This window comes from Leucoraja erinacea, chromosome 10 (genome assembly GCF_028641065.1).
Source record: "Leucoraja erinacea ecotype New England chromosome 10, Leri_hhj_1, whole genome shotgun sequence".
NCBI lineage: Eukaryota > Metazoa > Chordata > Chondrichthyes > Rajiformes > Rajidae > Leucoraja > Leucoraja erinaceus.
The window spans coordinates 51,361,709-51,388,044 of record NC_073386.1 but is presented as its reverse complement, the minus strand read 5'-3'; the positions used below and the strand labels follow the sequence as shown (position 1 = coordinate 51,388,044).

Sequence of the window (26,336 nt, the reverse complement as noted above, 5' to 3'; positions counted from 1 at the left end):
TCGGGTCAGAACCTTTCTTCAGGCTGAAGGGTTCCATCTGTGCTTGAAGAAGGGTTCCAACCAGAAACATCACCTGTTTCTTTTCTCCAGAGATGCTGCCTGACCCGCTGAGATGCACCAGCACTTTGTGTCTTCTTTAATGACTGAGATTAAAATATTCTCCATGTAATTAATTCCAAGAGTTATCAGTGCTGTATTGGAATTAATGAATTCTGGTTTGGTTTTGAAGCTAAAATAGCACCACTTGAGTAGTGGAAAATGCTGAAAATACCTCGGAGGCGAGCCACAGTCAGGAAAAAACTCCCAGGTAATGCTTCAGTTGCAAACTACATGAAACAAATGATCCATGTTTGTTGAGGTTTTTTTTTTAAACTTTGTCTTTACCATGTAAAGCTGCAGCCTTATCTTTGCTATTATTTTCTGATCCAGATTTTGAATCTCTAACATTTCACTTGGTCGGTGCACCTTTGCTTTGATTAACATCAATGTTGCTGTTGTGTGTATTTGTAGTGTTTCTGGGTGAGTTCATTGGGGTTAGACACTGACTTTCATTTCTGTTTTAAAAATAATAAATCTTTCTCTACCTTGAAAAGGTGTTTAGATTGCTGTTGATTTTTGGTCTAAACATTGACATGAGAGGTGAGCACAATATAAGCGAGTGTTACAGGAAGTTCCAGGAATGAGTCATTTCTGGATATCTAAACCGATTGTCCAGCAAAGTACTAGGAACCAAACTCATACATGGTAACCTAAAGCAACAGCTTATCGACATCTGACAATTGGAGTTTAATCCGAGCAAATGTTGTAGTTTGGGAGGTCGAATATAAGTGGAAGGTATACAGTTAATGGCAAGACCCTTAATGGCATTGATGTACAGAGAGATCTTGGGGTCCAAGTCCATAGTTCCCTGAAAGTGGCAACACAAGTAGATAGAATGGTAAAGAGGGCATATGGTATACTTTCCTTCGCCAGTTGCCAGGGGCATTGAGTATAAGAGTCAGGAAGCTATGTTGCAGTTTTATAAGACTTTGGGGTTAGGCTGCCTTTGGAGGATTTGTATCAAGGCAACAATGCTTTCCTCCCATTGTCATTTTCGGCTCTGATCCATGTTTGGATCAATGCTGTATTGAGGCCTGAAGTTGAACAGTTTGGGCTAAACCCAAACTGGTCATCCATGAATATATGCCAAATGATAATACTGATTGCATCTTGTATCATTTGGGTGATGATTGAGAGTGGACTGGATGGCAATTAGCCAAATTGGATATGCTTTTTATTTGTGAACATTACGAAGATGAGCAGTTTTCCACATTTTTGGTCAGATATCAGAATTTACTGGAACAGATTGGCTAATTGTAATATGCACGTATTATGCAGTCACTGAAGTTTGTGTTCAATTTGTATCGATGGTCTAAGGAGTTTTACAAAATATTATAAGATCAGTGGACTTCTACTTTTGAAACATGCCTTTTGTCAGTTTGCCAGTAATTCTGCTTTTTCTATATTCTGCAACTTAACCTTTCATGTTTCTTTTCTCTGCATAATAGTTTTGTTACTTTTGAGCAACTCGACCTGTCTATTGGGAATGTGGGAAATATCTATAGGTTTCCCATGTTTTACTTTCAGAGATACAGTATGGAAACAGGCCCACCGAGTCCACGCCAACCCCAAACACTAGCTTTACAGACTAGGGACAATTTATAGAAGCCAATTAACGTACAAACCTGCACGTCTTTGGTATGTGGGAGGAAACTGAAGCAGCCAAAGAAAAGCCACGTGGTCAAATGGAGAACGTACAAACTCTGTACAGACAGCACCATAGTCAGGATTGAACTATGGTTTTTGGCAATGTAAGGCAGCAACTCTACTGCTGTACCACCATGCCACCCACTGATGATAAAATGAAACACCCTAAATTGTAGGATCGTGGAATATAATTTTAACAGTCTGCATGCAAGTTACCTTTCTAGGGAAAGTATGCTTCACGTGTTTGGCGGTAAATGAGGTGAATACTTGGCATGGCATGTAAGCTGCCTTCCATGATACTCTTCAGACAGTTTGAAACAGAAGCTGGCACCTGGTTTGTTTATCTACAGATTTAATATTGAGTATATATTATTCATCTATATGCTGGTATGTTCTTGATTCTTTAGAAACATTGCCTTTCTTGTCGAGAATGTTGGTTTCCAGAGTTGCAGCAGGTAGATGGCAGGAGCACATGCCAAATAGTGGAATTTGTGCTGTAGAGGAATATGGCTGATGTCTTCATTCAGCTCGCTAATGAGAGTAAGATAGCTATTGCTGACTTCTTGAAACACTGACAGTTGACTGCTCCAGTGTCAAACCCAATTTCTTAAATTGTCGTAATCTGGTCCATTTGCAGCCTCTATAACAATGCCTTTATATCACAGCCTCATATCTTTGCATCTTTACATTAAACTAGATTTGCAGAACAGAAGCCAGATCATTTGTACAATTTATCTGATGGATCAGTTTTCTCTGGGAAACAGAGCATCTATTCATTTTTTTTTTCCATTCTTTCCTGCCGAGGTTATAAATCCTTGCATATGGTCTGTTAAATCCAGCTTCCCTGTTTGTATAGAGTTCTGGAGCCAAGATATGGAAGACCAGTTAAGCCATTTAACTCTATTGTGGCCTAACCATAAATCATAGGTGCAGAAGTAAGCCATTCGGCCCAACGTATCTACTCTGCCATGCAATCATGGCTGAAATATCTTTCCCTCTCAACCTCATTCTCCTGCCTTCTCCCATAACCCTTGACACCCTTACTAATCAAAAACCTGTCAATCTCCACTTAAAATACTCAATGACTTGGCCTCACAGCTGTCAGTGGCAATGAATTCCATAGATTCATCACCCTCTGATAAGAAATTCCTCCTCATCTCCTTTCTAAAGGTGCATCATTTTATTATGAGGCTATCCACTCTGGTCCTAGACTCTCCCACTCATGGAAACATTATCTCCACATCCACTCTATCAAGGCCTTTCACTATTCGGTAGGTTTCAATGAGGTACCTCATCCTTCTAAACGCCAGCGAGTACATGCCCAGTGCAGTCAATACGTTAACCCAAACATCACTGGTAATTCTCATAAACGTCCTCTGGATCCTCTCCAACGCCAACACATCCTTCCTTGGATTTTGAGCCCAAAGCTGTCATGGAACAGAAAATATCTATCTTCTTAAATAAAGTAACTTAACTTTTACAGCCTTTGGAAATAAAAAAAATCACTAGTTTTTTCTCCCCGCAATCATCTGAGGAAGTTGTAGCCACGATGAGACAAAAAAAAATTAAAACACTGTAAAGGTTAGAAATTTGAAATTTAAACTGGAAACGCATGCTAGAACATTTGAGCAAAACACAAAACAAATATTAGAACCGTAATTTTTAAGTCTGAATTTTAATGCCTAGTGTCTTTCCCACTTATCATGCGAGCCTGGAGGTCCCCGTGTTGTGTTGTATTTTCCCTGTATGGTTGCTGAGAGGCTGCTCCCATTCTCTTGACTGCACATAGATTTGAGGGGGAGGGAGTTGTTGGCGATGTTAGATGTGAGGAGTGGGCCGGTAGGAGAGGGGCTGTGGGTACTGCCTTCAAAGTCAGCTGCAGGAGGTGGCCCGGGACACAAAGGCAGTCTGGCGAGGAGAGGTACGTCGGTTCATGGGCCAAGCCGGTCGAGGGTGACAGGAGGCCCTGCAGCAGCCTGAGGCTTACCTGGATAGGTGGTGCTCTAATACATCCAGCGCGTGGACTTGACTTCGGACTTTTTATTTAGTAAATGGTGCCAAAATATGTCAACTTATGCATGTGTGAGCTATGCAAAATGAATGTCACCATGCAGTGCAAAGGTGACAATAAAGAACCATTGACTTTGGCTTTGGGGTGCATTAACTGTTATAAGTTGACTGAAAGGTTCCAGCGGGAGATAGTAACAAGGAGGTGTACAGTGATTAAAGCTATCGTAGCAAATTAATGGTAGTGGATGTTATCTCACAAATTGCACCTGTTTTTGAGGGGGTTTGTGGTTTGGAAGCCTATCTGGTCTTAAATATACTGAATGGTTACCTCTAACTGGGGCTGGCTATACTTGCAAGAACCACTTGTTGCATGAAGGTGGTCTTCCATCCATTGGCTAAATGGAGGTGATGAAAGACATTGTGGCCTGTTCATCATAATCTTTTCAGAGGCCTGACCTTTGGAGATGGAAGTGTTGCCTGTGTGGTGCGGGTAGGAAGATGTAGGCAACGGTGGGGTGGGAGGGAATGTTAGTATATAAGAGTCATATTTATGTTGGTCTGGGAGTTCACCTGGACGTCTCTTGCAAGGTTAGCCAAATGTTTTGTGGCTTAGCTTCATGATAGAGTGATTCTATTTGCTGACACTATCCCAGTCATGTATTGCCAGCTATTTCTAATGATATCCCGGCCCAATCTACAGCCCAGCCCCACCCCCCCCCCCCCCCCCCCCCCCTCCTCACCATCCAGACCCTTCTGCCCCCATTTGCACAACATGTCCCTCCAGACACCATCTTCTGCACCAGAAGAGGGTTTTTTTTGTGACTACCACGTTCTGCACACTCCTACTTTGTCCTTCTGCTTTAGGGACCTCTGTGCTGCTAGTACTGACTACAAAGAGAAACATCCTTGTAAGATAGACACAAAATGCTGGAATAACTCAACGGGACAGGCAGCGTCTCCAGAGAGAAAAAATGGGTAATGTTTTGGGTCTCAACCCGAAATGTCACCCCTTCTCTCCAGAGATGCTGCCTGTCCCGCTGAGTTACTCCAACAGTTTGTGTCTACGGTGTAACTCAACATCTGCAGTTCCTTCCTAAAGATTCCTTTAAGGACTGATGCCCGACTGAAGAGAAACGATAAATTCATCAGGAGCCACTTTAGTGCAATTTCTCTGCATGTAAATCTCCTTTGCCCTCTTTCAAACATCATTGACCAATTTCATGATTTTTCTTTGTGAATGGGCCCAGTATGAAACGCAATAACAGTTTGGCATGCAAGCAGCTTGTGATTTATTAAAGCAGTGCGACTGCATGGGGGAAGTCCTATAGGAAGGAGAAAGGACATTGCGGTAGTTGTCGAACAAATCAATGCTGTGGTGATAAAGCATGTCATTAGTACTTTCCTCCAGAAGTGCATCTGTAATCATTTTGATTTGCTCTGTAAAGCCAGCTCCTGATTGCAGTATTTTTAAACCATCTGTTCGACAGTTTCTCCTTTAACAACTGAATATTTGCAGAAATCACAATTTTGCATTGCAAATAAATATGGCCAGGTGATGTTTGGGATAAAATGCAAAGCTGGAAATCTATTAGTCCCATTTTGTGTTAGTGATCTGCGCTAGTAACTGGTGCAGCCTGTGCATTGATGCGGCAGCCAAGAATGCGGCACCAATGCCTAAGTTCAGCATGTCTCCAGTGATGCTTCCAAACATGTACAGACGCACCATGCGGGTGGCATCACAACCTGGTTTGGGAACAGCTCTGTCCAAAACCGCAATAAATTGCATCATACAGACCAGACATCCCCACCATTGATCCCATCCACACTTAACACTGCCGAAGAAAAGCAGCCAACATATTCAAAGATTTGTCCTACCCCAATCAGTCCTCCTGCTCTCATACTGCAGAAGGTACAGAAGCTTGAAAGCATGCCCCATCAGACTCAAACAGCTTTGTCCCCTTTTGAACAATCCTTACATAAACTAGGGCACTGTTCAATTTGCCTCTATTAAGGACAATGGACTTGGTCTATGGAACTGATGTGCTACCATGCTGAGGATTTTATTCTGCACTCTGTATTTTCCCCTTTTCTGATTCTACATATGGTATATCTGATCTGTTTGGATTGCATGGAAAACAATGTTTCTAAGTATAGGTGACAATAATAAATCTAAACCATGCCTCTGCCTCACAGCACCAGATACCTGGGTTCAATCCTGACCTCCAGTGCTGTTGGTGGCATTTACATGCCCTCCTTGTGACCACTTGAATTTCCTCTCACATTCCAAAGACATGTAGATTGATGGGGTTAATTGGCCACTGTAAATAGCTCTGGTATATAGGGAGTGGTAGAATCTGGGGGAAGTTGAGGCAAATAATAAAATGGGGATTAATGTAAGAGTGTTCAAAATAGGCGCCTGGTGGTCGGTGCGGCATTGAAGGTGAAGGCAGGGGATGGGTACAAAATCACTTGCACTTGACCTAATGTTGGATGATTCTTTTGAATATTGCCTTGCTTAAATAGAGAACATTTTATCCTGTGTTGGGTTGCCTGGATCCACGTAAACTTGGGATGAAGCATTAGACATTGTGCCCTGGACTTGGTAGCTGGTGGCAGAGTTTTTACATATCACTATCCAATAATTTGTTGTAAGTGTTCATAGAAGTCAATTGTGGTATTATTTCCTTGCCCAACTGTTCATCTATAACGTGTAATGCACCAAGTTTTCCTTGTCCTCAGATTTGTAGGGTGCTTGCAGCTGAACTACACTTGCAAATATTTTATCTTGATGCTGTCTCCAGCACGGAAAGTTGACCAAACAATGGTTGTCATTCATGGCTGGGAAAATATTGCGTGTTCACCGTGCTTTACTGAAATCCTGGTGACTGGAAATTGTTCAATTGCATTTCTTAAAACAAAACTTTGCTTAACTTTCTAATAGACATAACTTAGTGGTGGTAGCGATTGGCCTTGTATTATTATGCCTACAGTTGATAACAGCTCCACACTGCCTTGGATGGTAACCAGAGCCAGAGATGAGCAGTTCTAGTTTAGGGCTGTGGTTTTTGTCTGTTTATAGTTGGCTTCAATTTCATGTAGTAGAAAATGCGAAGAATTGTTTTCATTTGGCATCACCAAAGTTTGATTATATGTCTGGGAAATGCAACGGAAAATCTCCATTCTGAAATTTCTGAAATCCAAATTTTATGAAGCAATTGGCTCCAAGACATATTTGCAAATGTTAACAAATCTGACAAGTCAAAACAATCTTGCACGGTTTAAAATATTGCCAGTTTCCTAGTATTTTACTCAACTAACAAATGACACTAAAAATTGCATCATATCTATAACCATTGACTTATTTCCAAATTTTACGTAATCTAAATGCTGTTTAATTCCATGGATTTTGGACTGGAGATGTACGCTTTTTACAAGGGTTTGGGAAAGGCGCAATATTGTTATCTCCGCCTCACTTATCACATTTATCTCTCTCTGAGGTAGTCCTCAGTTTGTACGAAAATAGTCCAGCTACTTGGTCAAAATGAGATCGACCATCACAAACGACAAGTGGTTATTGTGAGCCAAGATAGCTTTTATAGAGTCTTGACACCCGAACAGAAAGGAAAAGCAATGAAGGGGCAATTTAACTTTGATCACCCAGGTATGTAAATCGTAAATAAGCTTTCAATTGAAGCTTATTGGTAGCTCAACTATTGGGACATCTTATTTCCTCCCGACTTTTTTTTTCTTGCAGATGCCTTTGATAATGAATTAATATTTAATACGCTCAGAGATATCGTTGAAGGAAAAATAGTTGAGATTCCTGTATATGACTTTGTTACCCATTCCAGGTAATTCACACTTTATAGATATTGCATTTGTTTTATTTAATTAATGCAAAAGGATATGCGAAGCTCAGCCTGATGTTAGAAATATGGGTGGATAAGGGAGTGAACAATTAGCTCTTGCAAACGAGGAAGATCTAAAGAAAAATCTCTTGCAAACGTGGGTCCTTGCATCACCTTTCTCCTTTCCATCCCGGGACCACAGGTAAATTTAAAGATACAATGTGGAAACAGGCCCTTGGGCCATGGGTTCCATGTTGACTAACGATCAGCCGATGAAACATAGATGGTAGGTGCAGAAGTAAGCCATTCGGCCCTTCGAGGCAGCACCACCGTACAATATGATCATGGCTGATCATCCAGAATCAGTACCCTCTTCCTGCTTTTCCCCCACATCCCTTGATTCCATTAGCCCTAAGAGGTATATCTAATTCCATTAGCCCTAAGAGGTATATCTAACTCTCTCTTGAATACATCCAGTGATTTGGCCTCCACTGCCTTCTGTAGCAGAGAATTCCACAGATTCACAACTCTCGGGGTGAAAATGTTTTTCCTCATCTCATTCCTAAATGGCCTACCCCTTATTCTTAAACTGTGACCCCTGATTCAGGACTCCCCCAACATCGGGAACATTTTTCCTGCACCTAGCCTGTCCAATCCCATAAGAATTCTATATGTTTCTATAAGATTCCCTCTCGACCTTCTTAAATTCAAGTGAATATAAACCCAGTTGATACATTCTTACATCATGTCAGTCCCGCCATCCTGGGACTTAACCTGGTGAACCTATACTGCACTCCCTCAATAGCAAGAATGTCCTTCCTCAAATTAGGAGACCAAAAACTGCACACAATACTCCAGGTGCGGTCTCCCAAGGGCCCTGTACAACCACAGTAGGACCTCTTTGCTCCTATACTCAAATCCTCTCGCTATAAAGGCCAACATGCCATTTGCTTTCTTCACTGCCAGATTGATGTACAAGGACATCCAGGTCACATTGCACCTCCCCTTTTCCTAATCTGACACCATTCAGATAGTAATCTGCCTTCTTACTCTTGCAATCAGTGGATAACCTCCTATTTATCCACATTATACTGCGTCTGCCATGCATCCGCCCACTCACCCAACCTATCCAAGTCACCCTGCAGCCTCATAGCATCCTCCTCGCAGCTCACTCTGCCACCCAGCTTTGTGTCGTCCTCTTGGTATTTGCTATATTAAAAGATCATGTGGGAGTGCAACATTTGGATAAGAACCACAATTTTGGCTAAACATTTTTTTCTTGTAAATTGCCATGGCCTTGAATGCTGGGCATGAGTCGACATTAATTTTTACCTAGTTCCTACTGTGTCCATCTGCTATATTCTATGCAGGTCAAATGAAAGTTTACTTGGCGGTAGGCTTACCCCATTGAAATGGAAGTGGCCAATAATGCCACGATAAATTTCAATCTGAGTTTCAATAACTCAAGGTTGAGTGACTGAGTATATTTCAGCATCTTGGACAAAGCAAGAACATTTCTTTCATGTCTGAGTCTAAAAGCCTGTCCATCAGCTACAAATCCAACCTTTTATGTAATTCTCGACAGCAGCTCGTATTCTGCTTGTGTAACCTACAATTCAACAGTATGAACATTAAATGCTTCAATTTTGGAGAATGGAATCAAAAACCTACCAATGTCTCACATGGACACGCACCTATGCCTCCCTCCCTCCTTTGTCTCCCCCCCCCTTTCAACCTATCTTCCTTTCTCCATCTTCACAATTAGCAATTTTTTACTCCTCATCTTTTCATCTCTGGCCTTTGTCCAACCATCCGCCCATAAACCCCTTCCGACACCAGTGTCTTCCTATCATTTGCCAGGCTTTGTCTTCTTCCCCCCCCTCCCCTCCCCAAAATCAGTCTGAAGAAAGGTCATTACCAGAAACGTCATCTATCCATGTTCTGCAGCAATGATGCCTAACCCACTCCAGCACTTGGTCTTTTTTTTGTAAACCAGCATCTGCTTCCATTGTTTTTATTTAGTGATTTAAAAATTGGCACAGTTTATGGCCTGACATGCAACCAATGATGAAAGTGGCGTAAACACTATTAAAAGAGTATGTGACTTTTACTGCAAGGAATGCAGGGGAGGGTGTGGTAAGGGAAAGGCTTAAACTGCACATTGAACCAGTCATAAGGTCATATGGGAGTAGAATTAGGCAATTTGGCTGATCAAGTCTACTCTGCCATTCAATCATGGCTGATATATCTCTTCCTCCTAGCCCCATACCCCTGCCTCTCTCCATAACCTCGTACACCATACTAATCAAGAATCTATCTATCTCTGGCTTAAAAACATCCACTGACTTGGCCTCCACAGCCTTCTGTGGCAAAGAATTCCACAGATTCACCACCCTTTGACTAAATAAACTTCCCCTCATCTCCTTCCTTAAAGAATGTCCTTTAATTCTGAGGCTATGACCTCTAGTCCTAGCCTCTCCCACTAATGGAAACATCCTCTCCACATCCACTCTATCCAAACCTTTCATTATTCTGTATATTTCAATGAGGTCCCCGCTCATTCTTCTAAACTCTAGCGAGTACAGCCCCAGTGCCGACAAACGTCATCATAGGTTAACCTACTCATTCCCGGGATAATTCTTGTAAACCTCCTCTGGACCCTCTCCAGAGCCAGCACATCCTTCCTCAGACATGGTGCGCAAAATTGCTCACAATATTCCAAATGCGGCCTGACCAACGCCTTATAGAGCCTCATTCCAAGGAATCTTGCACCTGATTGGGAGCTCATTGGTAAAGATGGCATAGTCAATTTTCATTCCAAATGAATAATATGTTCTTGATATTTATTTCTGCTATCTTTCCAGAAAATCTGAGACTGTGACTGTCTATCCAGCAGATGTGGTGCTATTTGAAGGCATCTTGGCCTTTTACGTACAAGATATCCGGGACATGTTTCAGATGAAACTCTTTGTGGACACCGACGCAGACACCCGACTATCACGCAGAGGTACAGGGCAGGTGGACATTAATATAGTGTGGTGCTTTGCTATTAAGCTGTCTGTATAAATGTGACGGCTTACCAAAAACATCAAAAGAGAAAGGTCAAAGCTGATTTACCGAGTGCAACTTTGGTACGGTTTTTATATTCTCCGACAATTACACAGAAACTTGATTGACTAAAACTAGGTCTCGATTACAGAATGGAGCTTACTGAAATTCCTACAATGGATAACAAAAAGAATAAAATGATTATCCATAAGTCTAACTTCAATGAAAGTAGATCCAATTTTTTGTTACAATGATGAGAGCTATAACATCAATGAAGTTCCTGAAACTTGGGTGTCATCACTGCTGGATTTCATGTCTCTACGTTTAGTTTTAGTCTGCCATCACATCCCTGTCACCACATTAGCACAAACCACATTATCCCTTGCTATTCTTTCACGTACAACACCCACTTTGAGAAAAATTCTGTTTTTTAATTCCATTGTTGCATTCACTGGGTATTTCATATCAGCGTTCAATGAATACTAATGCCATCCTTCACGAGGTCCAGCATTATGTCCTTTATTCTCAGTTAAAGGTCATGTCTTGATTTGGATTATTCCAGAAATCAATACTATACAATAATACTTTATTAGCCAAGTATGTTTTGCAACATACGAGGAATTTCATTTGCCAAGTCAGTCATACAAATAAAAAGCAACGGAACACACAAAATACATTTTAACATAAACATCCACCACAGTGACTCCTCCACATTCCTCACTGTGATGGAAGACGAACAAAAAAAGTTCAATCTCTTCCGTTCTTTGTTCAGGGTTCCGACCTGAAACGTCGCCTATTCCTTTTCTCAAGAGATGTTGTCTGTCCCATTAAGTTACTCGAACATTTTGTGTCCATCTCCAGAAAACAAGTTTGCTTTCTCTCTCCGACTTGTGTTTATTTCAAGCCTTATTGAAGTCCTCTCATGAACTATTTTAAAATACGGAATGTTTTGTTGATGTGAGTATGTCTACACGGATAAATTAAGATGCCATTTAAAAAATAAATTTGGTCGCAGACTAGCTGGCATACAAAGGTTCCACAGCAGATATTCAATTCAATCTGAACCATAACGGGATGGACCAAATTTTGTATTTTGAGGGAACTAGTTTGACATGATCAATAGTCTGTTGTAAAAGTTAACCTGATTTCCTGAAGTTTCCACGAATTTTGGTTTATTTTACAAATGTTGCGCCTCCAACTGAACTTGCTGAATAGTTTATCGCTGCTGGATAAATGATCGATATGTAGGGCTGGAGGCCCATCAAAATAGATGGGGTGAAAGGGTTTTGCAAATATGTGGGTGACTGGATCTTGCCAGTTTTCGTCAACTGCATTACCTGATGTTATTGCCAGTTTAGATTGGAGAGACAGTATGGAAACTGATCGTTAGGCATACCGAGTCATGGGGTCATGTTCACATTAGTTCTATGTTATCCCACTTTCTCATCCACTCCCTGCACATTAGGGACAATTTACAGAGGGCCAATTAACCCACAAACCCGCCGTCATTGAGATTTGGGAGGAAACCCACTCGGTGATGGGGTGAACGTGAAAATTTCACACAGACAGCACCTGAGGTCAAGGTAGACTCCAGGTCTTTGGTGCTGTGAGTGGCTTGGTTCGGCAACTTGAGCGCCCAGGAACGGAAAAGACTACAAAAAGTAGTAAACACTGCCCTGTCCATCATCAGCTCTGACCTCCGTACCATCGAGGGGATGTATCGCAGACACTGCCTCAAAAAGTCTGGCAGCGTCATTAAGGACCCACACCATCCTGGCCACACACTCATCTCCCTGCTACCTTCAGCTTGAAGGTACAGGAGCCTGAAGACTGCAACGTCCAGGTTCAGAAACAGCTTCTTCCCCACAGCCATCAGGCTATTGAACTAAACTCAAACAAAACTCTGAACATTAATAGCCCATTATCTGTTTATTTGCACTTTATCTGTTTGATTTATTCATGTGTGTGTGTATATTTATACAATGGTATATGGACACACTGGTCTGTTTTGTATTCATGCCTTCTATATTCTGTTGTGCTGAAGCAAAGCAAGAATTTCAATGTCCTATCTGGGCCACATGACAATAAACTCTGTTGAATCTCTTTAATTTAGTTCAGGATTATACATTAAAGCAAATTAAAGGTGAATGATAATGCAAAAAACTGCAGATCTGAAAACGAGCAAAGATCTGTGTGACGATAGGTCCTGGCACAAAAGTCATCTGTCCATTCCCTCCACAGGTGCTGCCTGACCCGCTGAGTTCCTCCAGCACTTTGTTTTGCATGAATGATCATTGCTCTTACTTTGAGAAAGGACCGCACAGTGCGCACTGAGAATCAGCAACTTCCAATACGTTATCTCAAAGAAGTGGTCTGCAGGACCCAACCTTTGACATATTTCAGTGCACTATTGTCTTATCAGGCCTCTCTCTATACATTGAGTTTGGCAGCTATAAAACATAATCCCATTACAAAGTTTTTGTAAGAGCACGTTTGTGTTGGTGGGCTTGAACTCTGGTTTATTTGTAAAGATGAGAACGGGGAGATTACTGCAGACTGAACTACCGTGAGCATAATAAAGTCAAAGTAAGTCAAAGTAAACTTTATTGTCAATTCAATTATGCAACAGTAGTTACACAGAGGATCGAAATTACGTTTCCCCATACTCCAAATGTGCAAGTAATATTAAAAACACAGACAGACAACATACCAATAAAAATAGACAATAGACCTGCATTACTTAAAATATTAAATATGCACAGTATGCCAAAATGTAGCAAAAACTTTGAGGTATTTTAAAAAGGGTGCAACAATGAAAGGTGCAATATAGAAAAAGTACAAATTTCGTACTGGAGACATTGAGCCAAAGTTATTTTCACAGTTTGTTGTCTTTGTTTGGGTACTGTTCATGGAATTTTCTTAAGTGTGTTGAGTAGTCTGATGGCCTGAGGGAAGAAGCTGTTTTTGAATCTGGTGGTTTTGCTCCGCATGCTGCGGTAGCGCTTACCGGAAGGTAGGAGGGTGAACAGTTTGTGTGCTGGGTGAGTGGTGTCTTTGATAATATTGCTTGCTCTCTTGCGACAGCGAGAAGGGTATAGGTCCTGGATTGCTGGTTGGGGTGATCTGGTGATCTTCTCAGCATGAAGGATGCAGGAGAGAAAAGCTTCATGGAAAAGCATGCAAAATTATATCTTGGCTTAAGAAGACATTAAAATCCAACTATTTAGTTGGACACGCGAGTTGTGCTCCTTGTGTGAGAGTGGTATCAATTTAGATGCAAGAACTCTCACGTTTTCAGTGATTACTTGACGGTTGTTGACACTGAACTGATTCTTCTCTAGTATTTTTTAATATTTTGAAGATTTTCCTTGTGTAGATTTAACAGCCACATCTTGGAGCAGCACTTGTTTTCATTTGGCTTGTTTCTGTAAGCAACAAGCTTTCTGATCTAACAAGTGTTTTTAAGTGATGTTACATCATTGTCATTTACAAGTTGAAGTGCAAAATTTATTTTTGTTCTTGCCACTCCACTAGGCACCCAAGCTGCAAAAAATGAATACCGGTAAATCCAATTTAGATTTCCACATGTATCTTGACAACACTAAGCCGAAAAGCGAGAAGCAACATAGCAGATATGGAGCATGTTTTCCCCCATGTTCCTTCTGGTAACAGCCAACCTTGTAATTGTAGGCTTAGAATCATACAGCATGCAAATAGGCCGTCCAGCCCTACTTGCCCAAGCCAACTAACATGCCCCATCTACACTAGTCCCGCTTATCCATGCTTGGCACATAAACCTCTAAACCTATTCTATCCATGAAGCTGTTCAAGTGTCTCTTAAATGTTATGATAGTGGCATGACTGGAGAGGGTGTTTCTCCACCCCTCTTGCACTCCACAGCTTTGTCTGTAGTAAACAGACTAAGACTGGAAACTTAATCCCTTCAAATCTGTAACCTGTTTATGCCATAGCACTTTACTGGAGTGTATTTTCAAAAGAAGAATTGTTTATTTCAGGTGGCGATTAATGCAGTTTACAATTTTATTATCTTATTTCTGAAACTGCATGTTAACTGAAACAATGAAACATGTATATCTTGCATTATGCCTCTGAATGTTCACTTTGTACCCCCTACTCCCTCTTTTTTTCAGTATTAAGAGACATCAGTGAAAGGCAACGAGATCTAGAGCAAGTTTTAACACAGTATATAACATTTGTGAAGCCAGCTTTTGAAGAATTCTGCCTCCCTGTAAGTATGGGATCATTAATTATAATGTTTTACAGGGGGATAGTTTGGGACGGAGTCCCGAATGTCAACTCTGAGAACACTAAATTCTACCACATTGCAGCAAGCAGGATCCTGACTATTGGCATTGGCAACTAGATCTTGCTAATGATTCTTGTCACCGAAACTCCATGACCAAGAAAAATAAGTATTTTAAGCTTAGGAATTAAGTTTAGGAATTGTTGGTGGAATCTATTTTAAGATGGGTTTAGGTAGAATTGTATTGATTCTGCTCAATTGTATTGAGCAAGATAAAGTGGAAAGTATTTGGTAAAAAGCAAGACACCGTTTGTTTTATTTGGGGGAATTACCATCAGATTTAGTTACTTTGGGGTATGTACATACTGTACTGTATTGTTGTTTGGCATGCACGGTTTCCAGCAAACTCGTGTTGATGGTCCTTCTGGTTGGCACAGATTGATTGGAATATGTACGTGCAGACAGCATTGTAATGCCATTATAATGGGTCTATATTACACTGGCAATGAATTACTAACATAGGTGATGTGTTGGACCAGGGAAGTGAAATAGTTTTGTTTATTGTCACGTGTACCAAGGTACAGTGAAGAACATTTGCGTGTGCTGAACTAAACACTCATCCTTTTGACTCCCATGATATCCAAAACTGATTTGTGATAAATGTATTCACTAAGCAAGCCTCGGTTTAAACCACGGATTCAAAAGATGCACTGCCTTTTTGGACAAAAAGTGCTGGAGCAGCTCAGCAGGTCAGGCAGCATCTGGAGAACGTGGATAAATGAAGTTTCGGGTTGAGACTCTTCATCAGACTGAAGAAAGGTCTCATCCTGAAATGTCACCTACACGTTCTCCGCAGAGTTACTCCAGCGCTTTGTGTCCTTTTGTATATGAACCAGCATCTGCAGTTCCTCGTTCCCCCATTCACTGCTTTTTGTTTGGAGAGAACTTTTTCAACTCCTTCCTCAAAGTATCAGTTTAACTGTGTCCAATTGTGCAATGCATTCGTGATCTGCGAATGCTGGATAATTATGTAATTATGGAGAGGATTTGGTCAATTGGCATCCATCCTACTCGAAGGGCCGAATGGCCTACTCCACCTATTTTCTACTCGTGAGAGAGGGTCAGGGAAGGAGCTCCACCATGGCCGCAAATTTATTTACAACTTCCTTAATCATTCTCAGTTTTTAAATTTATTTCCCCATGATTCAGGATCCTGTTCACTACTTCAATATTATATAATGATCAAAGATCCTAACATTTAGTTGTGTAATGCAGATATCATTTCTGATTTTCATCTTGTTTGCTGGGTTTAAAATAACCTGTACTTTGAAATGTGGTGCCCTTGAGAAATTTCCAATACTTTGATAGCTTTGTCAGCATATACTTGAACCAACTGCTTTGCCAGTGTAATCCTCACTTTATCTTTCACATCAATTAAAGCTAATTTATTCTCTACATATTTTGCCCCACAAACACTTTGAAGTCATGAAAGTCATTTTCTTCATGTTGCTATTCCCCAAGGGCAATATAGAAAATAGAAAATAGGTGCAGGAGGAGGCCATTTGGCCCTTCGAGCCTGCCACCATTCATTGTGATCCTCAATCAGTAACCCGTGCCTGCCTTTTCCCCATATCCCTTGATTCCGCTAGCCCCTAGAGCTCTATCTAACTCTCTTTTAAATTAATCCAATGAATTGGCCTCTACTGCCTTCTGTGGCAGAGAATCTCGGGGTGAAAAAGTTTGTTCTCATCTCAGTTTTAAATGGCCTCCCCTTTATTCTTAGACTATGGCCCTTGGTTCTGGACTTCCCCCATCATTGGGAACATTGATAGTTGGTAACAATGTTTCCCTACCCAAGGGAGCTTATTCAATGCTCACTTGGTACAGGTCAGTGGAATAATGTCACCCACTCCAACCCCTTCAAGTGCACTTGTACGCATGGTCACTATCATAGACGTCGAACAGGCATTCCTGAAAGTGGTGCCATCATGATGTTTATCATTGTTAACTTTGAGTCATAAACTATTCCCACTCTTACTTTACTTTATCAAAGCAGTTTCAAATCTTGCAGCGGTCTGTCACCATTTCCAGAAGCTTTATCCCTTTCTTAAAAACCTTCAACTACAGAAATACTTTCACAAATATCAGGTAAACTTGCTTTCAACCTTTTAAATGTTAATCTACAGAAATGTTTTCTTTTGCGAGAAGTATTTTCTTGTATTAGCCCTGTACCAAATATTCTGACTGTCTCAAAGCATAAAGAAAGTGCCCATTCCTCATGAGAAAAAAAATGTAAGAAACATTTAGCCAAGTGCATGGATAGGTTAGGTTTAGAGGGATATGGGCCAAAAGCAGGCAGGTGGTATTAGTTTATATGGGACATGTTGGTCAGCATGGGCTAGTTGGGCCCGTTTCCACACTGTTGGTTTGTTGGTTTCCAGTACTTGCTATGTTCACTTAGCCATTACAGAGATACGGTTGCAAAGTCTTGGTCTTGGCAATGGCTAAGAGATTTTTAGGTTAAATATTCCAGGATGTTTTTAGAAGAGAGAAGCATAATATAAAAAGATGGATGGAGCCAATATTAAAGATCATCGTGATGAAGGATCTTGGCTTTGAAAATCAAGTAGAACCAGTCTGGAAGGATTTGAGAATAATGGTGGGAGTGCCCTTAAGTTGTAATGGTACTGCAGGGCATTATACAAACAAGAAATTAGAACTGCTTGTAGCAACGGTAAAATTAATAACCAGGACACTAATCATGTAGAGACTGGGCAAACCAAATTGATCTGATGGTAAGGTACAGTTAAGGACGAATGATCATAACATGATGGAATAATGCATAAAGATTTAGTGATTTGGTTCAATCTGAAAATAGTCCCAAATCTGAGCAAAACAAACTACAAAAACTACAGTTGATATGGCATATGGCACATAAGAAAATATGCTGGTAAACAAACTGTAGCTACGTTTTAGGGAATTAATATATCACTTGCGTGTAATATATTTCTTTTAAGGGTCAAAAAAATAGAATGGCTCAGCCAAGGCTATGAAGGGAAGTTATAAAATTGTATTAGATCATCAGAAAATATTGAAAAAGAGCAGAAACCCAAAAGGTTGGGAGGATTTCAGAATTTGGTGAAGAGCTAACCTTTAGATAAAGGAAGGGGAGTAGATTGAGAAAAGAAGAAAAAAAGCCATACAGATTGTAAAGGCATCTTTAAATGTAAAAAGGAAAACATTAGCCAACGTTAACGTGGATCGCTTACAGATAGAGACATTTTTATGGCGTAGAAGGAGATGGCTATGGAGATATCGGGTGCATCAGTTGTCATCTTTCCCAATTCTGTCGATTGTAGAATAATTCCCACAGTTTGGATGGTGGCCCATTTTTATACAGGTTCACTGACGACTTTCCAACAACTGGTGATCTGTAATGCCCCTGTCCCACTTAGGAAATCTGAACGGAAACCTCTGGAGACTTTGCGCCCCACTCAAGGTTTCCGTGCGGTTCCCGGAGGTTGCAGGTAGTAGAAGCAGGTAGGGAGACTGACAAAAACCTCTGGGAACCGGACAGAAAACTTGGGTGGGGCGCAAAGTCTACAGAGGTTTCCGTTCAGGTTTCCTAAGTGGGACAGGGGCATTAGTCTGTTGTCGTGATGTCCCGTCCCCCGTCACCCCGCTCTGAAAATGCAGCCCCAAGGCCAGTTGAGGCGGAAGATCATTAGGACTTTCATGCCAATCAGCAGGTCTGATTTGCCCCTCGCACCTGACTTCTGTTACCAACTCCCCCATCCCACCACCGCCCCCACCCCCAAAGACTGTGACCTCTGTTGGTCCTGCACCTATTGCTCTGACATCAAAAGTGGGGAAATAGCTCGACTCTATTGTTGCGGTAGTGTTAACTTGAAACAATAAAATAGGATTGGACACTCTGCGTAGCTTTATAACAGGAAAATAAATCATCAGCATGATATCAGCGATATTTCAGATCATCAGAATGGAGAGACTGGAACAAGGATGGGGAGTCCTGACCCAAAATGTCATTTATCCATTGCCTGCATACATGCTGCCTGACTGACTGAGTTACTCCAGCACTTTTTTTGGGTCATATACAGTGCCCTCCATAATGTTTGGGACAAATACCCATCATTTATTTATTTGCTTCTGTATTCCACAATTTGAGATTTGTACTAGAAAAAATCACGTAGTTAAAGTGCACATTGTCAGATTTTATTAAAGGCCATTTTGATACATTTTTGTTTCACCATGTAGATATTACAGCTGTGTTTATGCATAGTCCCCCCTTTTCAGGGCACCATATTGTTTGGGACACATGGCTTCGCGGGTGTTTGTAATTGCTCAGGTGTGTTTAATTGCCTCCTTAATGCAGGTATAAGAGAGCTCTCAGCACCTAGTCTTTCCTCCAGTCTTTCCATCATCTTTGGAAACTTTTATTGCTGTTTATCAGCATGAGGACCAAAGTTGTGTCAATGAAAGTCAAAGATGCCATCACGAGACTAAGAAACAAGAATAAAACTGTTGGAGACATCAGCCAAATCTTAGGCTTACCAAAAAGAACTGTTTAGAACATCATTAAGAAGAAAGAGAGCACAGGTGAGCTTATTAATCGCAAAGGGACTGGCAGGCCAAGGAAGACCTCCACAGCTGATGACAAGAATTATCTCTATAATAAAGAAAAATCCCCAAACACCTGTCCGACAGATTAGAAACACTCTTCAGGAGTCAGGTGTGGACTTGTCAATGACCACTGTCCGCAGAAGACTTCATGAACAGAAATACAGAGGCTTCACTGCAAGATGCAAACCACTGGTTAGCTGCAAAAATAGGATGGCCATATTACAGTTTGCCAAGAAGTACTTAAAAGAACAGCCACAGTTCTGGAAAAGGGTTTCGTGGACAGATGAGACAAAGATTAACATATCAGAGTGATGGCAAGAGCAAAGTATGGAGGAGAGAAGGAACTGCACAAGATCCAAAGCATACCATGTCATCTGTTAAACTCGGTGGTAGGGGTGTTATGGCCTGGGCATGTATGGCTGCTGAAGGTACTGGCTCACATCTTCATTGATGATACAACTGCTGATGATAGTAACATAATGAATTCTGAAGTCTATGGACACATCTCATCTGTTCAAGTTCAAACAAATGCCTCAAAATTCATTGGCCGGCAGTTCATACTACAGCAAGACAATGATCCCAAACATACTACTAAAGCAACCAAGGAGTTTTTCAAAGCTAAAAAATGGTCAATTCTTGAGTGACCAAGTCAATCACTGATCTGAACCCAATTGAGCATGTCTTTTATATGCTGAAGAGAAAACTGAAGGGGACTAGCCCCCAAAACAAGCATAAGTTAAAGATGGCTGCAATACAGGCCTGGCAGAGCATCACCAGAGAAGACACCCAGCAACTGGTGATGTCCATGAATCACAAACTTCAAGCAGTCATTGCATGCAAAGGATATGCAACAAAATACTAAACATGACTACTTTCATGTCCATGACATTGCTGTGTCCCAAATATTATGGTGCCCTGATGTTGGGGGACTATGTATAAACACTGCTGTAATTTCTACATGGTGACATCAAAATGTATAAAAATGGCCTTTATTAAAATCTGACAATGTGCACTTTAACCACATGTGATTTTTTCTTTCTATGACAAATCTCAAATTGTGGAGTACAGAGGCACACAAATAAATGATGGGTCTTTGTCCCAAACATTATGGATGGCATTTGGGTAAGCTGCCCAGAAAATCATATAGGGCAGGTGACGGGGTAAATTCAAGATCGAGGTCAATAGATTTGCCTATATTGTGGGAATCTAGGGTTAGGATCTGTGCAACAATGTGATGTTGAGGCAAGGATCACTGTGATCGCATTCAATGATGAAGCACATACTTGAGGGGCTGAAGTTGCATTTCGGGCACAATTGTCACATGAGAGATTTGCTGATGGGGTTAGCATGTACAGAAGGGGGAAAAAAGGCTTGATGAAAGCAAATTGCTAAATTCTATGTAATTGTGAGATGGAAAATTATGTACAAACTTTCTTTTGTTTAGTTTTGAGACACAGCTTGGAAATGTGTCCTTCAGCCCACTGAGTCCACACTGATCATCCTTTCATACTAGCTTTATGTTATCCCACTTTCCATCTATTTATTACACATCAGGGACATTTCACAGTCGAATTAACCTGCAACCCCGTTACGTCTTTGGGATGTGGGAGGAAACCAGAGCACCAGGAGGAGACCCTCTCAGTCACGGAGATCGTCAGTTTCTACACAGACAGCTCCCGAAGTCGGGAAGAACCTCGGTCTCTGGCACTGAAAGGCAGCGGCTCGACCAGCTGCACCATCGTACTGCCAATTGTATTCCAAGATGTTTTGTTGCCAAACATTACTATAAATACAAACCATAAATGTGCTTTACACAGTACTTTAACATGTTTTTAATGATTTTATGTGATGTATGTTAAAAAAAAACTGAGAGTAACTTTACATTGTGCTTGAATTTAGTTTCGGTAAACTTCAATTTTAAATGTTTGAGCAAATAGAACGGAAAACACTACATTGTATCATTCAATACATTTGCTTTATTAGAGAGTAAAAAGTCATGTGCGATTGTACATTCAAAGCTTCATTCCATTTTGCTTAACAAGTGGCTTTGGCTAATCTCCTGCTTCATCTGTTCCTGTGCATGTATATGACATGTTAAACAGGAGTCATCTTTTATCTGAGGCACCAAATAAACATGTGCTTTTCTTCAAAATAGACCAAAAAGTATGCAGATGTCATCATTCCAAGAGGAGCAGAAAACTTGGGTAGGAACTTTATCTCTTTAAAGTTTTTTGATATTTCCTATCCTCCCCACTAACATCCTGCTATGATTCATGAGTAACTGCTGGAAGAGATTGGCTATCGTGCAGTAGAAGCAAACGTGCATTGGTTTACCATCTGGGCCACAGTGGTGGTTTCCCGTCTCTATTCACAACTGCATCAGAAGAGAACTCTCAACAAACACTTAGACTATTAATAACAAGGTTAATAGAAGAATGTCAAGATGCTTTGAAAATCTCTCTCTCTCTCTTCCCTTCCCCCCCCCCCCCCAATTCCTATTAAACATTCAACTGATTCTCTGAATCATTGCACAGATGGTCAAATACATTGATTTCAGTTTAAATTTGAGAACTATTTTATGCCCCATTTCCCCTCTACTGTATCTCCAATGTGTGATCTGTTATCAGAAACCTGAAATGACGACAGGTTTTTGCAGTGTTCAATGAAGGCTTTTTTTTAAACCAATTTATGGAATTGAATGTACCCTCAAGGCCCATATCTCAAATCAAATTATTAAAATTCATGTTCTGAAGCTGGTATAAGTGTTTGGGAAACATTCTTTTGTACTCGTGTGAACTCTGTTACGAAGATAACTTTGGTTCCATGTTAATTTAAACGTCTCACCAGAATGTGTCGCATCTCTGACCCATCCAGTGTGAAGAAGGGTCCGACCCGAAACGTCACACATCTATGTTCTCCAGGGATGCTGCATGACCCGCTGAGTTACTCCAGCGTTTTATGCGTCTCATCTCTCTTCCATTGGTTCTATTTGAACCCTTCATAGGCCATTTATTTTCAATCTTCACGACATCTTTGTTCTAATCCTTGTCATCACCATTGCTAAATAGTCAACCATTCGGAATCCTGAAAGCCACCGTCAAATGGCATGTGCATTTGAGGCCTGGCAACATCTGTACAGAGAGCAATGGATTTTGTTGCATCAAGAATACATCAAGACAGTGCTTGTACAATGCAGATGAGAAGAGACCCCCTGAACTCCAGATGCTAGTGTTTGGGAAAGGGTTTAATTGCTGGATCGCTTCATTTTGCTGTATTTCCGAGAGCTGAATGCAATGACAGTTACAACTGCCTCTGGCAAATTAACTGGGTTTAAATTTTCTGCATTAATTAGTTTATTTTAGAAGCAGTGTCATTGAATAAAAAGTACCCCTGGTAACAAGATAATAAAATGGTGAAATTAGACATGTGAAAGCATTGGCATGCGTCTCCTGTCTGAATGCATTTCATTGGATCCAGTGTCATTTCAAACATGAGACCTAGTTATCCTCCCACTGGGGAGTATCATTCAGTTTATACATGGACTGGAATAAAGTTGCTCTGCAGACAGTAATGTAATGTTCCACAAGAGGAATAAGTTTAGAGAAATTATTGAAGAAATGGGTTTCTAATGACTACAATTTAGAAAGCAGTCATAATACTGTTCTTGAACTCAAAATTCAAATCTACTTGTAACATCTTGCCTAATGGTCCCCTGCAGATATATTTCCTGCTTTTCTACTTTTGCTATTGAAATCACTACAAACTTTTGAATAGATACACAAAGTGGCCTCCAGCATTTTGTGTCTACCTTTGGTATAAACCAGCATCTGCAGTTCCTTCCTACACAAAGCTTTGAAGACTGAAATATTATTCTGCATACCGATTCAATTTTAATTGTCATTGTCAGTGTACAGTACAGAGACAACGAAATGCATTTAGCATCTCCCTGGAAGAGCGACATAGCAAATGATTTGAATAAATACACAAAGCTTTGAAGACTGCAATATTATTCTGCATACATTTTCATGTTCTCACTTCGATCCGGACCTCGGGTGCTATCTGTGTGGCGTTTTCACGTTCTCTCCGTGACCACCCGGATTTCCTCCCGGGTGCCCCCGTTTCCTCCCACATCCCAAAGACGTGTAGGTTTGTCAGTTTATTGATTGCTGTAAATTGACCCTAGTGTGTCGGGGGTGGACGAGAAAGTGGGATAACTTAGAACTAGGGTGAACGGGTGATTGATGGTCGATGAGGACCAAGTGGGTCAAAGGGCCTGTTTCCACGCTATATCTCTCTTTTTTAAATAATACATTCTTGTCCTCCTCCTTCCTGCCAGTTGCCATAAATCTGATCGTGCAGCACATCCAAGACCTTCTCAATGGTGGACTGAGCAAGCGCCAAAATGGCTGTTTGAATGGCTACAGTACTTCATACAAGAGAGAGACGTTGGATTCCAACAGCAGACCACACTGACCGAAGGCTGATGAGAGGAAATCCTGCAGTGAAGTTTAGCATTGACTTTACCATTTACTCTCGTTGGGAAAGGGAGAGCTGCCAAGGTCTTTAAAACATTATTCAAAGCAAAATTAACTTTTGGCACCAAAACCAATTTCTTCTCAAAGTATTTAATTTTGCCAATTAAGTTTTTGTTTTTTTTTGTTTGTTTATTGTGTAATTTAAAAATGGCATCTTGCCTTTTATGTTAAATGTCTGTGCTCCAGCAATTGTCTCTTATTAAAAAAAAATGCAATCCAATAAAGGAATACATTTGTGTGTGGTTGGAAATGTACAAAATGCAACAAATCCTGTCCTTTTGTATGTTGTCTTTAATTTGACAGAATGTATTGGGAACAACTTTCAATGTTACAAATAAGTTCCAGGAGCAGAATTAGGCCATTCGGCCCTTCAAATCTACTCTGCCATTCAATCATGGTTGATCTATCTTTCCCTCTCAATCCCGTTCTCATGCCTTCGCTCCATAACCTCTGACACTCTTACTAATCAAGAATCTGTCAATTTCTGCCTTAATATCCATTGACGTGGCCTCCACAATCATCTGTGGCAGTGATTTCCACAGATTCGCCACCATCTGACTTAAGAAATTCCTTCTCATCTCCTTTCTAAAGGTACGTCCTTTTATTCTGACACTATGGCCTCTGGTGTTCGACTCTCCCACCAGTGGAAACATCCTCTCCACATTCACTCTATCCAGGCCTATAATGCTAGGTATCTGCCTGCTCAGCAATATTTAAGAAATATTCTGTATTTCATTGCACTGAATGGCTTTAACTTTGAACCTGATGTGCCAGTGGGATGATTTAAAATAAATATATAAATTATAGATGCTTCTGATGAGGAATTTGAGCACCATAATCACCTCATCCCTAATGCTCCTCACACTTGTAAACCTTGCATGAATGCAAAGTGAAAGCAGGGAGAATATTGGAATTCTTCTGGTGAGTTTAGATGAAACTAGACTCTTTATAATTAAATGATACACTCTGGGGAATGCCCTTGAATTCCATCACTTTCTCCTTCCTCAACCTGCCAGGCCATTTATATTTTCTCTCAAATTTAACTTTTATTGCTTGACAGACACGTGCTAGATTGTTTTTGGCCAATTTGCAAAGTGTCGTACATCTTATTGGGCTACTCCAGACAAGGGGAGTTGAACTTGAAGAGGAAATATAATTGACCCTAGGTTCTGTCCGACCAAAGCAGTCCTTTCTTGCTTTTTGTAATGGTGCAGGTAACTGAGGATAGAAAGATGGATTTTGTTTGTTCACACCCACACTCTGGTTTCCATGTATCGTATGTTAGTCTGTGGCCATAGAGTCATGAACTAAAGGGATAACTCGCTAATAAAATATGAATTTTCTATGGAGAACGAGGTATGAATGTTGTTTTCAATTTGAACAAATAAACTTCACGGGTTATATTGTCAATAAGAAGCTTGTTTCAAAGAAAACCTTCAGGTAATTTTAAAGAAAAATTGGGAAATGTTGAGTATATATTATTAAGAGACAGCACCTGTATGCCTTTTATTTCTCCTTTTTCTTCCATAACCCCACCCTCCCTTTTTCCTGGTCCTGATGTGCACCAATTTTTCCAACTAGCCAAAGGTTTCAAAGGTCTTTTATTGTTATGTGCACCAATTGGTACAGTGATATGCGAATTACCATACAGCCGTACCAAAAAAAGCAACAAGACAAGACACACAACTACATAAAAGTTAACATAAACATCCACCACAATGGATTCCCCACATTCCTCACTGTGATGGAAGGCAATAGTCTAATCTTCCCTCATTTTTAGTGGGTGCGATCATAGCTCCCACAACCGGCGATCGAAGCCACCGCATCGGGGCGAAGGAAGCTCAAGAACACTAAAAACATACGTTTAGCACATACTTTAAAAAATGAACATACTTTTAAAAAGGGACAGACAGACTGTTGGCGAGGCAGCCATTGCTGGCACCACCCGGTTAATCCAACCCTCCCCTGGGCTTTGCATTTCACTCCTCTTTCACTTCTCTCCTTATCAGCATCCATTTGTGTACTTTGATCTCCTTTTGTCATCATTTTTGCCTGTTTTTCACCTCCAGCCTTTATTCACTCATCTGCCAATCAAAAATTCCCATCACCCTTACCCACCCATCACTTGCCAGACTCTGTTCTGTCCCACCTCTCTTCCAGCTTTCTTCCCCCCCCCCCGCTAAAATAAAATCACTGAATTAGGGTCTTAATCTGAAATGCCTCCAATCCATGTTCTCGAGATAG

General features: G+C 40.8%; 1 protein-coding gene across 2 annotated transcripts in view; it reads left to right on the top strand.

The window, feature by feature from the left end:
• The window catches only part of uck2a (uridine-cytidine kinase 2a), a 40,877-nt gene extending 15,433 nt beyond the window's left edge, over window positions 1–25,444 (top strand). For both annotated transcript variants that reach the window (XM_055642290.1, XM_055642289.1), the window contains exons 2-7: window positions 7,258–7,417; window positions 7,511–7,607; window positions 10,469–10,611; window positions 14,804–14,901; window positions 21,713–21,761; window positions 23,894–25,444. In XM_055642290.1, the coding sequence (XP_055498265.1) occupies window positions 7,258–7,417; window positions 7,511–7,607; window positions 10,469–10,611; window positions 14,804–14,901; window positions 21,713–21,761; window positions 23,894–24,030 (684 nt within the window). In that variant the 3' untranslated portion in view covers window positions 24,031–25,444. The remainder of the gene's footprint in view (window positions 1–7,257; window positions 7,418–7,510; window positions 7,608–10,468; window positions 10,612–14,803; window positions 14,902–21,712; window positions 21,762–23,893) is intronic.
• The last annotated feature ends 892 nt before the right edge of the window (window positions 25,445–26,336 follow it).